The sequence below is a fragment of the Saccostrea cucullata genome, unplaced genomic scaffold (assembly GCF_032062105.1).
Source record: "Saccostrea cucullata isolate Sc308-1 unplaced genomic scaffold, CSIRO_AGI_Scuc_v1 ctg72, whole genome shotgun sequence".
Taxonomy (NCBI): domain Eukaryota; kingdom Metazoa; phylum Mollusca; class Bivalvia; order Ostreida; family Ostreidae; genus Saccostrea; species Saccostrea cuccullata.
Window position 1 is genome coordinate 449,323 of NW_026918900.1, and position 14,354 is coordinate 463,676.

The window sequence follows — 14,354 nt, forward strand, 5'->3', positions numbered from 1 at the left end:
AATTTTAGAAATTCAATTGACAATTAACATGATCAAGTTTTTTAAAAATCACCAAAAACAACATCATGTACACATGTTAGTAATTGAAGCTCAATAAATAAGGAAGACTAATTGTTATGCATTGCCATAGAAAATGCTGACTTTGGATAAAACTTTTTTAACTCCCTTAAAAGACAGTCGATATCTCAACCATATTAATTGCTGTTTTTTTGTTTGAATGGAAACACAAATAACAGTAATGTCTCGATTTCTTCATATTATACAATTATGGACTTCAGTGTAGGTCAATATGTGGTTATGAGTACTCATGGCAATTGATATTGACTGAAGACACAGAAAGTGATACTGACCAAGCCTGCGAGATTGCTATCATTCTCTGTTTCTGAGGTCAATATCAATTGCCATGAGTCCTTATATATTATACAGTTATGGAATGGGTACGAGATAAATAGCAAATTTATGGTTCCCCAAGGAAGGAAACTATTTCCTCAGGCGGCGAAGCCGCCGAGGGAAATAGTTTCCTGTCGAGGGGAAAAATAAATTTGCTATTTCCTGAGTTCCCATTCCATAACTGTTTTATTATACCAAAACAATCATAGGCAATTTAATTTTTTTACCAGATATTCCGACGTTAAAAAAAAAAAAAAAAAAAAAAGTAGAGGCAAAATTACACATGCATGTGGTTTAATACATTGTATGATAAGTAATGCATCTTGTCCTAAAACAATTAAATTATTTTTAAAATATTTTAAGTGACATTTTGAAGAATTATCGTTGTCTTCATTTTGCTAAAATTCAAGTATGATTTTGGCATCGCATGTCGAAATGTTTTGACGTCATAGTTACATTGCTAATAACATGATGTCACAGACTCGAGATTCCTTGAATGCTCCGCCTTCTGAACACTTTGATTGGTTAAAATTACTAATATATATTCATGAGGGACTAGTCCCAGGGAGTAGCTCTGATTTTCCAGGGAGTAGTCTTCAGCTGAGGGTAGTAGTCTCTTCTCGGGGAAATAGACAGTTTTATGGTATTAATTTTATATAGAGTAATTACAGTAGAGGTATAATAAAACCACATATTGACCGTCCACTGAAGTCCATAATATAGTTATATTATATAATCACTCAAAGTGAATGCACTAACACAATCATAACTACACAGATTTGGCTGTCATTAAGTCACAATGGTTAAATTCAAGCTTAATTCTTACATAATGACGTCACATACTACGTAACTTTAGTGCAGCCGAAAGCGTGTAGTGCGATATCATTTTCCACAGACTCGCTTTCGCATTAGTATCACAAAAGGAGGAATATCACGTGATGTACTGTCAGCCAATGAAAACTATGAAAATAATCTTCTTACATGTATATTTAAGGATTTGCCCGTTATGCAAATTATCCCATGTTTCCCACTATTGTTGATGCCCTGACATACTATACTAACTAGACAGTGATTCCTTATATTTCCATTTCATTGTGAAATAAAATTATAGATTTAAACTTTAAAAATGTAGACTTATCGATTTTAATTACAAGAGGACTCCCATGCCAATTTCAATAGTCCTTGCCCACTGACATCTAATACAAAGGCAGCCGCACGAGATTTACATGCATATTTGGCCTCCTTAGCGTAAGACACAGAGACAGATGTGCACAAGATTTGCATGCATATTAGGCCTCCTTAGCTCCTGACCTATCAACCTGCCTAATTTACATTCCGGTAGAATTATCAAGAAATAAACTCCCCTAACTTTCAAAGAGTTATCACAGAGAAAAAAATCAGAAATGGAAATATAAGATAATTTCAAATAGAATTATTCACTGTATGTTGAATTGGCAGAATTTCTTTTCCTCGGAATATTACAAATATAACACCACAAGTGAATTTCCTGCTGTACAGTATATCATGGTATATATCAATTACTTACCGTACATCTGCCCCTGTTTGGCTTCAGTTGTATCTTCCTCCTCTGGTGTGTATGTAGCTCCCTTCACATTGAGGACTCCACCTGTTATGCAGAGAATTTTTATAATTACGATTAAGGACAAATTAACACAATTAACTGTAAATTAACAATCGATCGTTTGTGTTATTGTTTATTCTTAATTTGTCAGTTTGAAATAAACTGCGCCCATAAATTTTCACAACTGAGGAAAATTTCTTTATGAATGCAAAGCAAAAGAAATTGTTGGATGCGATTCACTTTAGAGAAAAAATACAGAGCTCGATCCAGATAATTTTTTACCCTAAAGTGTATTGACTCCCTGATTTTCAAATCAATGCAGATTTTGATTTTCAGCAAAATGATTGAAGAGTATTTTTGTTTATATATAAATGTTTTGACCTTTATTTTGATTTTGAGCTTGTAATTGAAGTATGTGTTTTTGAAGAGGGTCTGGAAAAAACTTCAAAGGTCAGTTCCTGCATTTAATATTTAAATAAAATTTGCAAATACCAACAAGACTTTTTGCTAAGATTTAGAAGCATTCTTTTTTGACAAGGATGATTATACAGTAGGTCAAGGTACAATAGAATCAGAGACACAGAAAACTATTCCTTCATTTAAGATATCGTATCAAGAGTAAACTGGGAGAAAAGAATCTTTGTCAATATGGCAAATTGAGGGAGATGAAAAATTGGCTATGAAACCATAATGAAAAAAAGTTTTGCCAAGTGCAAAGTCTTTCTACATAGAAATTGATTTTAATCTAAATCTCCGATTCTTCCTCCCGAAATGGAGTTGTCGTCGTCATTTCCAAAATATTCCTGGTCACTAGAAGGCTTTTTAAATCTGTACTTTTTTTGAGAAAAATAAAACACTGAGTTAACCTCAATTTGTATCATTAAGTAAGTCGTACCTGTATTTTTCAACTTGTTTCATGCAGTACTTTCATGGTGTAATGCATATCTATGATTGCTAATGTGTAATTGTATGCTCTATTTTAATTTTCAATGCGTATTTTGTAAAATTTAATGCGTATTTCTGCAAGCTCTGGCTTACGTAACTCGCAGATATTTATTTATAGCTAATACAAGTTGGTTTACAATATTTAAACCAATATGATACATCAAGACTTATTTAGTCATCTAATTTTTCATTTTTTTGGTGTCAAATCAACACTTGCGAACACAGTGAAAAACAAAGCGAAATTATTTCTATTTCAGCAAAAAGTTTTGATAATTAAGCTAAATATAGGAGCTCCAGACCAACATGTATTGCGATTTGATAAGATTTTTGTCCATGCATGAGATACCTGGTATGTATTTTTTTATCATCAAAGTACTTTAAAATCACATATTTCCATGGGGTCAAATTTTCATGGTTTGAGTAAAAACTCTTAGTTCGTGGGAATTCAAATTTATGTATGTAACATTTTACATTTCATTTTGGACATGAATTTGTGGGTCTCTTCATGCCTCGAAAACAATGAAAATTGAAATGCCACGAAAATTTGTGATTTACAATATTTCTTAGCTACGGGAAGGAAAATGCATGTTTAAAATCTATCACAAAAATAAGGGAGATTTCTTTTTGAAAAATCTATCAATGTAATCTATTTTTAGGAGTGGAAGGTAAAATGTCCTAACAACAAGTTGTTTTTTGGTTTTTTGGTGTTTTTTTTTTTTTGAATAGAACATGTACTTAATTTTCTTACCTGCAAATTCATTTAAACCTGGAGATCCTACTAACACCTGAAAAAAAAATGAATTTAATTATCATAAAAGTTAAAACCTCATGCACAATCATGTACTATACAAAGGTTAAACAGCATTATCATAATCATGAACCATAATATTAGAAGAATTAATAAAGTATCTCTTTAGGTTCTTAGTAACATGAGTAAATTGGACATTGTAGCTACAATTATTTAGCCCTCTGATGCTCACTCCTACCCCCTCACCCCCAAAAAAGGTGAAGAAGGCAATGTTACTGCAGCTGTGTTATTAGAAACAAAGAGATTATTGTGTTTTGAGAAAAATTCTAAAATATGAGCCAAGCCATGTCCCTGTCATAACCATTCATTCTATATTTCAAACAGTTATTAGTCATTAGACTTGAAGAATACTGCTTACTTCTTCATTGAAGTACTTAATGGAGAGTCCTGATGCGGATACCCCATACTTCAAGGTCTGGTTAAATTTTGCTTGATCTGCTATTGTAAACTGGTCTGCCAGATCGGAATTGTACAATCCAACCAAAACAATGGGCTTTACGAGTCCTGAGTCATCTCCTTCTAGCCATCCAAATGGCACTTCGTAGCAGAGTCCGTTCATTGCGCGAACGTTACTATCTGAGGAATCTCTCATCCAACGTGGTCCGCAGAACTAAAATCAGAGAGAAATTGTGCCCTAGTCCAGTTGGGGTAAAGTCCACTATAAAGCAGTGAAATCTGACTGAAATGTGCATATTGCAGTGATTGAACTTCAACTCTACATTTTGAAAAAAATAAGCTCACAAATTTTATCTTATTTTATACTTGTACATGTTGAACATCTCTCTGGATACCTCAGTTATTTACTGTAAACCAACTAAATGTAAAATTCCTATCATCTGCAGTTTTAAAACAATCCACAACAATAAATTTTCACAACGTTAACTGAGGAAACATTCTCTATAAATACAAAGCACTGCAATTAATATTCGCAAAATAGAGTTGGTCAAGAAACTCGCAGATATTTCTCACACGTGAATAAACGTTGGTTTACAGTAACCATGGTAACTGATAAGCTTTAAAATGAATTACCGTCACTGCATTTGCAACCATTCCAACATCTACTGAGGAACCCAGCCACATTTCTGTGCGGTGTTCTCTGAACCCTCCACCTGGACTGACAGCTGTAGCAAGAAAAAAATTGGGGCAAACATTTTAGATTAAATCATAACCTTCGACAGTTTATCACATACAAAAACATTTTGAATTCTTTAACTTAAAAGTTCTTCCTGTACATTCAAAATTGTTCAGTTACATGTATTCAACTCAATGACCAAGGTATCTAAAGATAACAAATCAACCCCCCCCCACCTCACTCCCAGCTTTCCACCCACAGACACTTGTTTTGTATATGGGGTAAAAATAAGTAGAGATGGTGCCCTGAGTACAGAACAAGTGCCTGTGTTGCCACCCCCTCCCCCTTTTCAAAATAAATTTTTAACCAGAAGTCTCTGTCAAGACTGTAGCTCTACTGGTTTGTACTTATCAAAAACCATTGCACTATTTTATGTATCTTTGTGTAGTCTACTTGTGTGCCAACTTATTTTGAAATCAAACTAAAATTGTAGGAGTAGCGTTTTGAAGGAATTTCACAGAAAATTCTATTTTTAGTAACCATGGTAACACCGTTCATCGAAATCAAAAACCGATGCACTATTCTATGTATCTTAGTGTAGTCTACTTGTGTGCCAAGCTATACTGAAATCAGACAAAAACTGTAGAAGGAGTAGTGTTTTAAAGGAATTTCACAGAAAATTTTATTTTTAATAACCATGGTAACACCGTTCATCGAAATCAAAAACCAATGCACTATTCTATGTATCTTAGTGAAGTCTACTTGTGTGCCAAGTTATATTGAAATCAGACCAAACCTGTAGAAGGAGTAGCGTTTTAAAGGAATGTCACAGAAAATTCTATTTTTAGTAACCATGGCAACACCGTTCATCGAAATCAAAAACCAATGCACTATTCTATGTATCTTAGTGCAGTCTACTTGTGTGCCAAGTTATATTGAAATCAGACCAAAACTGTAGAAGGAGTAGTGTTTTAAAGGAATTTCACAGAGAATTCTATTTTTAGTAACCATGGCAACAACGTTCACCGAAATCTAAAACCGATGCACTATTCTATGTATCTTAGTGTAGTCTTCTTTTGTGCCAAGTTATATTGAAATCAGACCAAAACTGTAGAAGGAGTAGCGTTTTAACGGAATTTCACAGAAAATTCTATTTTTAGTAACCATGGCAACACCGTTCATCGAAATCAAAAACCGATGCACTATTCTATGTATCTTAGTGTAGTCTACTTGTGTGCCAAGTAATATTGAAATCAGACTAAAATTGTAGGAGTAGTAGCGTTTTGAAAAATTGTTTACAGACAGACGGACAGACAGACAGACAGAAGGACGGACGACGGACGCCTTACTATCGCATAAGCTCTTCTGGTCTCTGACCAGTAGAGCTAAAAAACTTGCAGTTCAATATCTTTTCCGCAAGAAAGGTGTTTCAATTTGCTTAATATGTACTTATAAAAAGCACTATAAAACAGAATGTGAATAATTAAATTTAATAAATGTTATAGAAAAATCGAATAATCAAAATCTGTACGTACGAGCGAAGCGTTTGACGTCTATTTCCCCGCAGTCCCCCAGAGTTCTCAGTCCGGCCGGCTTACAGTAGTACATGCTTCCTGTCGGCACGGCTGTAGAATCATTTGCCTTTGGTGAACCAACCAATAACCTGTTTAACATAAAAAAAAAAATTCATGAGCCAATTACAAATTAAACAAACAAAAAAACAAAGAAATTAAAAATAAAATAAAAAATAAAACAAACAATTTGAAGTATAAACATGGTAAAGTTAAAATTTTTGGGTCAAAATTAGAACATTCATAAACATGATAAACGGCTATCCGCCCCAGTCCCTCCATCAGCTTGGACGACCACAAGTGTTACCATCAAGGGGGACAATTATCTCTTCAATTATATGTTTTACTTTTAAAAATCAATCGTAAAATAAATATATATAAAACTGTATATTGGATTGTATATAGAAGATTAGTCTTTTTCCTGCTTTGTTTGAGTTTAATTGATCATAAAGGATTAAGTTACATACAAATTTATCATAATACATGTAACACATTATAACAGCAAAATAAAAATTTTCAAAAATGCAGCTCATATATTGCTTTAATATTTATAACCAATTAGATGTTGCTCAGGGTATCTCCATATTGCGACTTTAACCTATAGTATGTACGTCCTCTATTTAAAAATTTAATTAATACTCAACCTAAATTACCTATTAAATGTGAAAAATCACACAGCTGCTAAAGGGTTACTCTATAAACCTAGTGCTATCAGGAGTATGGTAGTCCATAGAGTTCCCAATGTACAGCTAAACACCACTTAATTAAATCCAATTTCAGACAAGATAATAGTTTACAAATACATCCCTAAAACTTTTTAAAATGTATAACATGAGTATACATGTATAAGTGCCAGATATATTGTGTTATTCATGTTCAAATGTTTATTATAATTGAGATATAGACATCAACAAATGTTTTATTCTGACAGAATCTAATAAAAGCTTACTTTTATGATTATAGCTATCAATGGAATTTAGGAAGTTGGGGAATGTAATGATTCAGTCCAAATACATGTACATGTATGTCAACAGAATAATACATGTATATATAAAGTGAAGTAGGAATTCAAAGGAGAAATGCATGCATAAAGAAAATACATGGTTGGAAAGGGAATCAAACCTGTGATCCCTGCATATACTTATAAATCAGGTGCTTTACCACTTATAACGGAAGTCATGCACCCAGGCAACACCCACACCCCTTATAGCCCAAACTTCTACATTCCTCTCTCTTTTTTAGTCTTTGACCTCGAAGACACAAATTCATGGGTCCTATCAGCACTTACTAATTTTGACATACTAACTTTAATATCTATTCAGCCCCAGCCTTCCCAACAATGCCACCAAATGTAAGCAGGAAACGAGAAATACATATAGAAAATATGTGGCTTGACAGGGAATTGAATCTGGCACCCCTATATTAGATTTATGCTCTCTACTAATTTAAGCTACCCTGCAGGCTGTTATCTGTGGTCTGTATAGCCCAAACTTCTACATCAATTGAACAATTGTTTCAATTTATCAAAGCAAATTGCTAAAATCTTTTAATTTCACCAAATAAAACCTTCATTATAAATATAATATGGTTTAGATACCATTCCTCAATATAGGAATGCAATGAAAAACATCCTTCTTCGTGTTCTTACTATGTAATCATAGTTAAATGTTTCCTATTGTAACAAAGTCAATGTACAGCTCACAGTAAACATGGTAAATATAGTGAGGCCACATGCACTCCAGTATAGTAGCTAATACTTAATAGCTAGTGGGTAAAATATAACCCTTAAAGCTCTGTCGGTAGAGCATTGGATTTTAAAAATCTTCGTGAGGGTTGTAGGTTCAAGCCACAGTGTGGACACCCCTTAGCTAATCAGTTAAATACTACTTTAGATGCAATTTAATAAACAATTGCATGCACATAACATGTTACACATTTCTACATAACATAATTCATGTAATATATATAGGCCTAATGATTCTTGACCCATTTCATATAATATCTTGCAGGGTTAACTTTTTATTTCAAAGCAAAGGGTTTGAGAAAAAAATCAGGAAATACTTCATAATAAAATAAAATCTCAAACTGAAAGTAGATGATCTACAAGGGGTGGGGGTGGGGTACGTGTGGACTCATCAAATTTGGAAGAAGGAATGTTTTATCCATGTAGGAACTATATAAGGAAGTCCTTCAAACTACATTAATTTTACATCAAGATAAACGAATAAGGCATTTCCTGAGTTATGTACATTCAACATACCAAACATTGTTCCCTCTGGTAGCAAAATCGAGCGAGTAGCCCAACATTGACCCACGACTTCCGGTCAAAATCTTGGCTCCTTTGATTCCGACATTAAATCCAGAAATCACAGGAATTATAAGAAGCAGTAGACATGTTTCTTTTCTCAACATCACGCCTTTATCTGTATCTGTAAAGGAAGACACACTTCATGTAGAATGACTCACGGAATAAATGTGGTGGCGTGCGATGAAACCGAAAGTAGAATTTCCGGTCTCTGTTCGAAAAGATAATCTATCGATTTTGGTAATCCAAAAATAAAAAACATGGATTTTTTTTTTCAATACTGGAAGCACTATCATCGGACTGTGTCGCAACCGTAAATTATGTCTGTTTTATTCTATCTTTTTTGTTTTCAAGACCATGATCATTGACTAAACAGCTGCTCAACTGTTAAAACTTGACCTGATTTACGCCGATTAAAAAGTTAAAGGGTACTACGGGTAATGTTTTTGCGGTGGAAGTCCAACTGCGCCTAAAAATCGAGTCATTTAAATTTTGAAGTGATGTCATGACATCTTACTCATAATACAGTACTAGTGAAGGTGGGGTCAACCCCAATATTATTAATTCTTTTACAAGACTATATGACAGAGCACCTTCCCTTAATGAGGAAGAATATGGCTTGTCTACCTGAGATTTACCTGGATAAGGTTTCTCCCTGAACACTGTATACACTAGACCTATTGTTTATTTATTTTCCCCGATTACCTACGTTGGGAATCACTCAATTTATTTTTAGATCGCCAAGATAGGAACCGAAACTGAAAATTATATATACTGTACCTACCTTTCTAAATTGACGACGCGCACGTGTATTTCAAAATTACAAAACGCACAGTCATCTATCTGCTTAATAATGGCAGTCCTTTTTTCAACTTGTATTTTAAGCGCACAGATTCGGTGCAATAGATAAACCTGAACTGTTCAGGAATTCATGGAATCCCACACTATACACATCTGGGCATAACCGAATGATATGCGCTCAATAAACAAGTCCGGCTACACTCTCTTATAACTCGGATGATAATATAACCCAACTTACCGTGTTAAAGTTAAGCAAACAAACCTTAAAACGCCCCGATTTTATGCGTTCTCCTTTTTCAAAATTTTTAAATCCTTGACCGCGATTTTAAAATCTATTTTTAGTTAGCTGGGATTCCTTAAAATCACATTCCTTCTTCGATTTCATGTACATGTTTCACAGTCATATATAATATAGATAAAGATTACTTAGAATAAATAGTTAAATTCCATGAAATGTTTGCAAATGTACTTTTTGGGGACGAGAATAAATTAATATTTTATAGTCTATTATAATTATGTTAAAAGCATTTTCTCCATAAATTTAATATCTGATCATGCATTCTATGAATCCATTTGATGATCGAAATGATTTTTTTTTATTTTCCTGAAACAAGAAATTTTAAAAACATATATTGATGGCTTGTAATATATACAAATGTATTTATCCTCTATTAATCTGTGTATGTAAAAAAGTGCACATGGTGAAACAAAAATTTTTAAAAACAAACATTGATGGCTTGTAATATATACAAATGAATTTCTCCTCTGTCAATCTGTGTGTGTTGCACATGGTGAGTAAACAAACAATTTTTTTTAAATAAATGCATTCTGTGATATCTAGCAAGGTTGGAGAAAGTTCACCCAATAAACAAAACATATAACATACCACACTGAATCATCCTGCATCTTCTCAATTTTTTTTAAAAGGAGGGGTTAGCTGAAAATCATACGAGGGTTGCTGAAAAAAGTGTTTGAAATTAAAATTATAGAAACTTTTACCAACACTGACAATATACAATACAGTACTATACATTTCAATGCTGTACCAATACAATACAATATTATTAATATAATATATTAATATTTTATAAATGATACCCCCGCTTTCCATATGATTTATAAAGTGTCAAAGATTTTATCATTTTGTAAAATATATTAAACCTTATACACACTGGTTTTTTTTTTATATATATATATATAATTATTATTATCATTAAGTCACCCTTATATAAATAACTATCTGCACACTTTTATATAGGCTACATGCTAATTACATGTAGGTTTCACAATTTTCATATAAAAAGCGAAATCTAAGACCTCTGGCCCCCAAGTATACAAAGTCATATGTCTTACAAGCGCCTCTTAAGATCTAAACTATATGAAATAACAAAAATAAAAATCACTTACGATGTTATCAACTACATGAACGCACGAAGAATGTTTTTCTGTAAACATGAAATGACAAAAAATGATGGGGAAAACAAAACCATAAAATAAAACAAAAATTATATATTATGGGCGTTGTTTTAAAATATGAAAATAAATTGTAAGAGGTTTCTGGAGGCGCGCGCGCGCGTGTGTGTGTTGGGGGGGGGGTGAGCATACATATATACAGTAAAACTATACTATCTTACGTCTGTATTTTATGATGTTTTTTTTTTCATTTTGAAAAATACATTAATTATACATGTGCTTGTTCTTAAAGTTTTTAGGTAACATTTAATTTTTGATTCATTTTCCTGTATCCTTTCACATTGCATGGTTAAGCAATTATATAGGCAAGGTAGTGTAAGAGATAACAAATGCACATGTAAACATGAATTTCTTTTGGTGCTCTCATTGAACCTGAATTGCATTTTAAAGTGTTTTGTGAGTACTGAGCAATTGCAATGTTCTATCTTCGATTAATATTGATTTCAAGACTTTTACATATATTTTCACAAAAAATTAATACAAGTTACATGACTGTATATATATATATATATGTAAAAGGTGCGTATAAAATTACCCATATGTAAAAATTCATTTCAGGATTAATATATAGGTGATAAGTTTTAAGATATAGAGACGGATCGAGTCTATAGCACTTCGTTAACAAGCAATTTATTCAAAGTTTTGAATGGACTTCCCAAAACACCATGCAGTTAGGTGCTAGACAAAACATACAGTAGATACACACTTGAAATCATTGACCTTGTGTGTACTGAAGTGAAATGAATGAATCTTAATCCTTGGGAAGACGTGTGTGTCACTTCAGAATTTGTGTTACATTCTGTTAACGCTCGATTAAAAATCGCTGACAGCTAGATGCCCAGCTTGCATATGAGAATTTCCTTTAAATATTAAAATGTAAGAGCTAGGAGAGAGAGAGAGAGAGAGAGAGAGAATGTTAAATATGATTATTTTGATAAAGGTAATTACGAAAAAGAGGTCTTTCATCATAAATACAGAAATATCGCATTCCCGTAGGTAAATATTTTTGTTATCTCTTAAGATTGCTTCAAAATACATGAACTGACATTAAAAATTGATTTGTTAAGTGGCTAGACTGTATACACATAACCGTAGGCAATGGATCTGAAACAGTACATACTTTACACAGATGGTTCTTTATTTATAATTTATATGAAATAAAACTGTGTTTGTGTAATATTTTGAACATATAAATGTATATACCAGGGATATTTGCAATGTATAATATACATGTTATATGTACGTACAAAACAGTTTCTTGCTGAATGTATAAGGATAATTATTTTGACCGTATCAATCACTGATAGTAATCTTGGAAAGGTCGTCAGAGTTAATGGATCGTTCATTAAAAAAAAAGAAAAGAAAAGATACTTAAATGATATTAGAAGGATACAAGTCAAGAACCAAACGGGGTAAAGTGGTATACTTCAAAAAATGCACTTGTCAAAAATTTAATTTCACGCTTTTCTGGGTTTGTAAAGCATTTCGATATGCATAATGAATTTTACATTATTTAAATTCAATCTAGACCACCGGATGGAACAAAAATGAGATTTTTTCCCCCAGATTTACATGTATGAAATTATTTAATTATTTCTCAATAGTATGACTGGTTCAGTAAACCCTTATATACACGTACATGTATGTAGTTGGTACATTGACCACATTTTGTGAATTTTATGTTAATTTTAATTTATAAAACTATAAATAAACTTCTCAACAAATTGGAAAAGACAGTAGTACGTTCAATGCACCCCCCCCCCCCAAATTAAAACTCCACCTTGAGTTGATTATTTAAGTAAAGACGATCTTTTCACAAGTGACATATAGGTATATCGATACAGATTCAGGCACGTAGCATTGGGGGGGGGTCCGTCTAAAGATGGCAACAATTGCAAGTTCCCGTGTCTGATCAAAGAAACACAACTCTTCATCTATCTTCACTGGCTAGTGGTACATTTATGCAAAATCAACCACAGTTGGAAACGTGGGATGTCTAAAATAGTCTGAAATGCACCAATTAAAACAAATGCATAGTCATATATATGTAAGAAGCCAAATTGATAAAAAAAAATATGAAAGACTATAAAAGGTCCCATTTTCATGGCATACTCAGATAGTTTTCATGGCCCCGCATATAAAAGTACTTTTTATTGGTTGTTTTACCATTATCACATACCTATCGAATTGGTGCCACCCTCCAATCAAGGTAAACCCATGATTGTAATATATGGGCTCCATTATGCACCACAGGGGGTCTTGCTCTAAGCTCTTTTACGTATCTGCCTTACCAATTTTATTGCTCCTACTCCTAGTTATTAAGAATCCTAATAGTAACTTTGCATTTCCGCTCAAAATTTTATTACTATTATACATTGGGTTGACTTGTCTTTTCTGATAAAAATCAAAAGATTTTATAGGTCATTGTACCAGCCCATCTAACAAAATAATTATATATCGTAGTTCATGTAATAAAACCTTTCAAATAATAGATTCACTTTCTTTCATTTAAAAAAAAAAATATAGCATTTACCCCATGTTGGCAAAGACGACAGAATTTGGTTAGGGACTGATTTGAGATTTAAAAAAAAATACAAGTTAAAATTGTGAAAGTTTACAATACCGGTAATTACTTTCAAATGATAGAACAGAACTGAAGAAAAGGAAAGTCAAGAAATTTGTGATCTTCAAGTGAATGCTATTTTATTATACTCATGATCCTCACAAGAGCTTTTTGATTACGAACTCTTGTACTGTTATGAGAAAACCCCATTCCAGGGGTTAACTGGGTCTTACACTAACCTTGTTTGTCAAGCTTATGATAACGATGTCCAGAGTGATTCAGAAGTAATACGTTAGTTGCCCGCGATCACGATGGACAACAGCCATCTTTACAAATACTACTAGGCTAGCTTGTAATTTTGTTCTGAAGAATCATTATTATCTTGGTCTAGCTCTTGTTTAATATAGCTCGTTCAAATACCGGTCAATTCAATTTATGTTACACAAAAAGAGAGGGAAAAGTAATATGCTAATGTGACGAAGTTCTACATGCAACCAATTGTTAATTAATTGTCAGGTAAACAAGTTAAAACATTGTTATTTGGATTATTGCTGACCAATAAACATCTCATTTTGCACATTGTTGGCTTGAAAGATTTCTTCAATTTTTGATGTTGTTGCAATCATATGGAAACGCATTGTCCAACTTCCTGATCCTTTATCATTCATTTGTCCAGTTAAAATATTGATCACAGAAAATTCACCTATTTGTAGGATTACAGGTATACTGGGAACAACGTCTTAACTCTTCTGGGACAGAATGGTTTTGTGAAGTTGCATTACACAGTCATGAACATTTGCATAATCTACAGTAAAACCATAACAGGATCCTCAGTATACGTTAA

At 32.9% G+C, this 14,354-nt stretch overlaps 1 protein-coding gene across 1 annotated transcript in view; it reads right to left on the bottom strand.

Annotated features, from left to right (window-relative positions):
- LOC134274829 (integrin alpha-4-like) overlaps window positions 1–8,859 on the bottom strand; it is a 31,553-nt gene extending 22,694 nt beyond the window's left edge. Inside the window, 6 exon segments of the mRNA XM_062757069.1 lie at window positions 1,937–2,017; window positions 3,666–3,702; window positions 4,084–4,335; window positions 4,755–4,846; window positions 6,333–6,460; window positions 8,629–8,859. Of these exon segments, the coding sequence (XP_062613053.1) occupies window positions 1,937–2,017; window positions 3,666–3,702; window positions 4,084–4,335; window positions 4,755–4,846; window positions 6,333–6,460; window positions 8,629–8,780 (742 nt within the window). The 5' untranslated portion in view covers window positions 8,781–8,859.
- Between the last annotated feature and the right edge of the window lie 5,495 nt (window positions 8,860–14,354).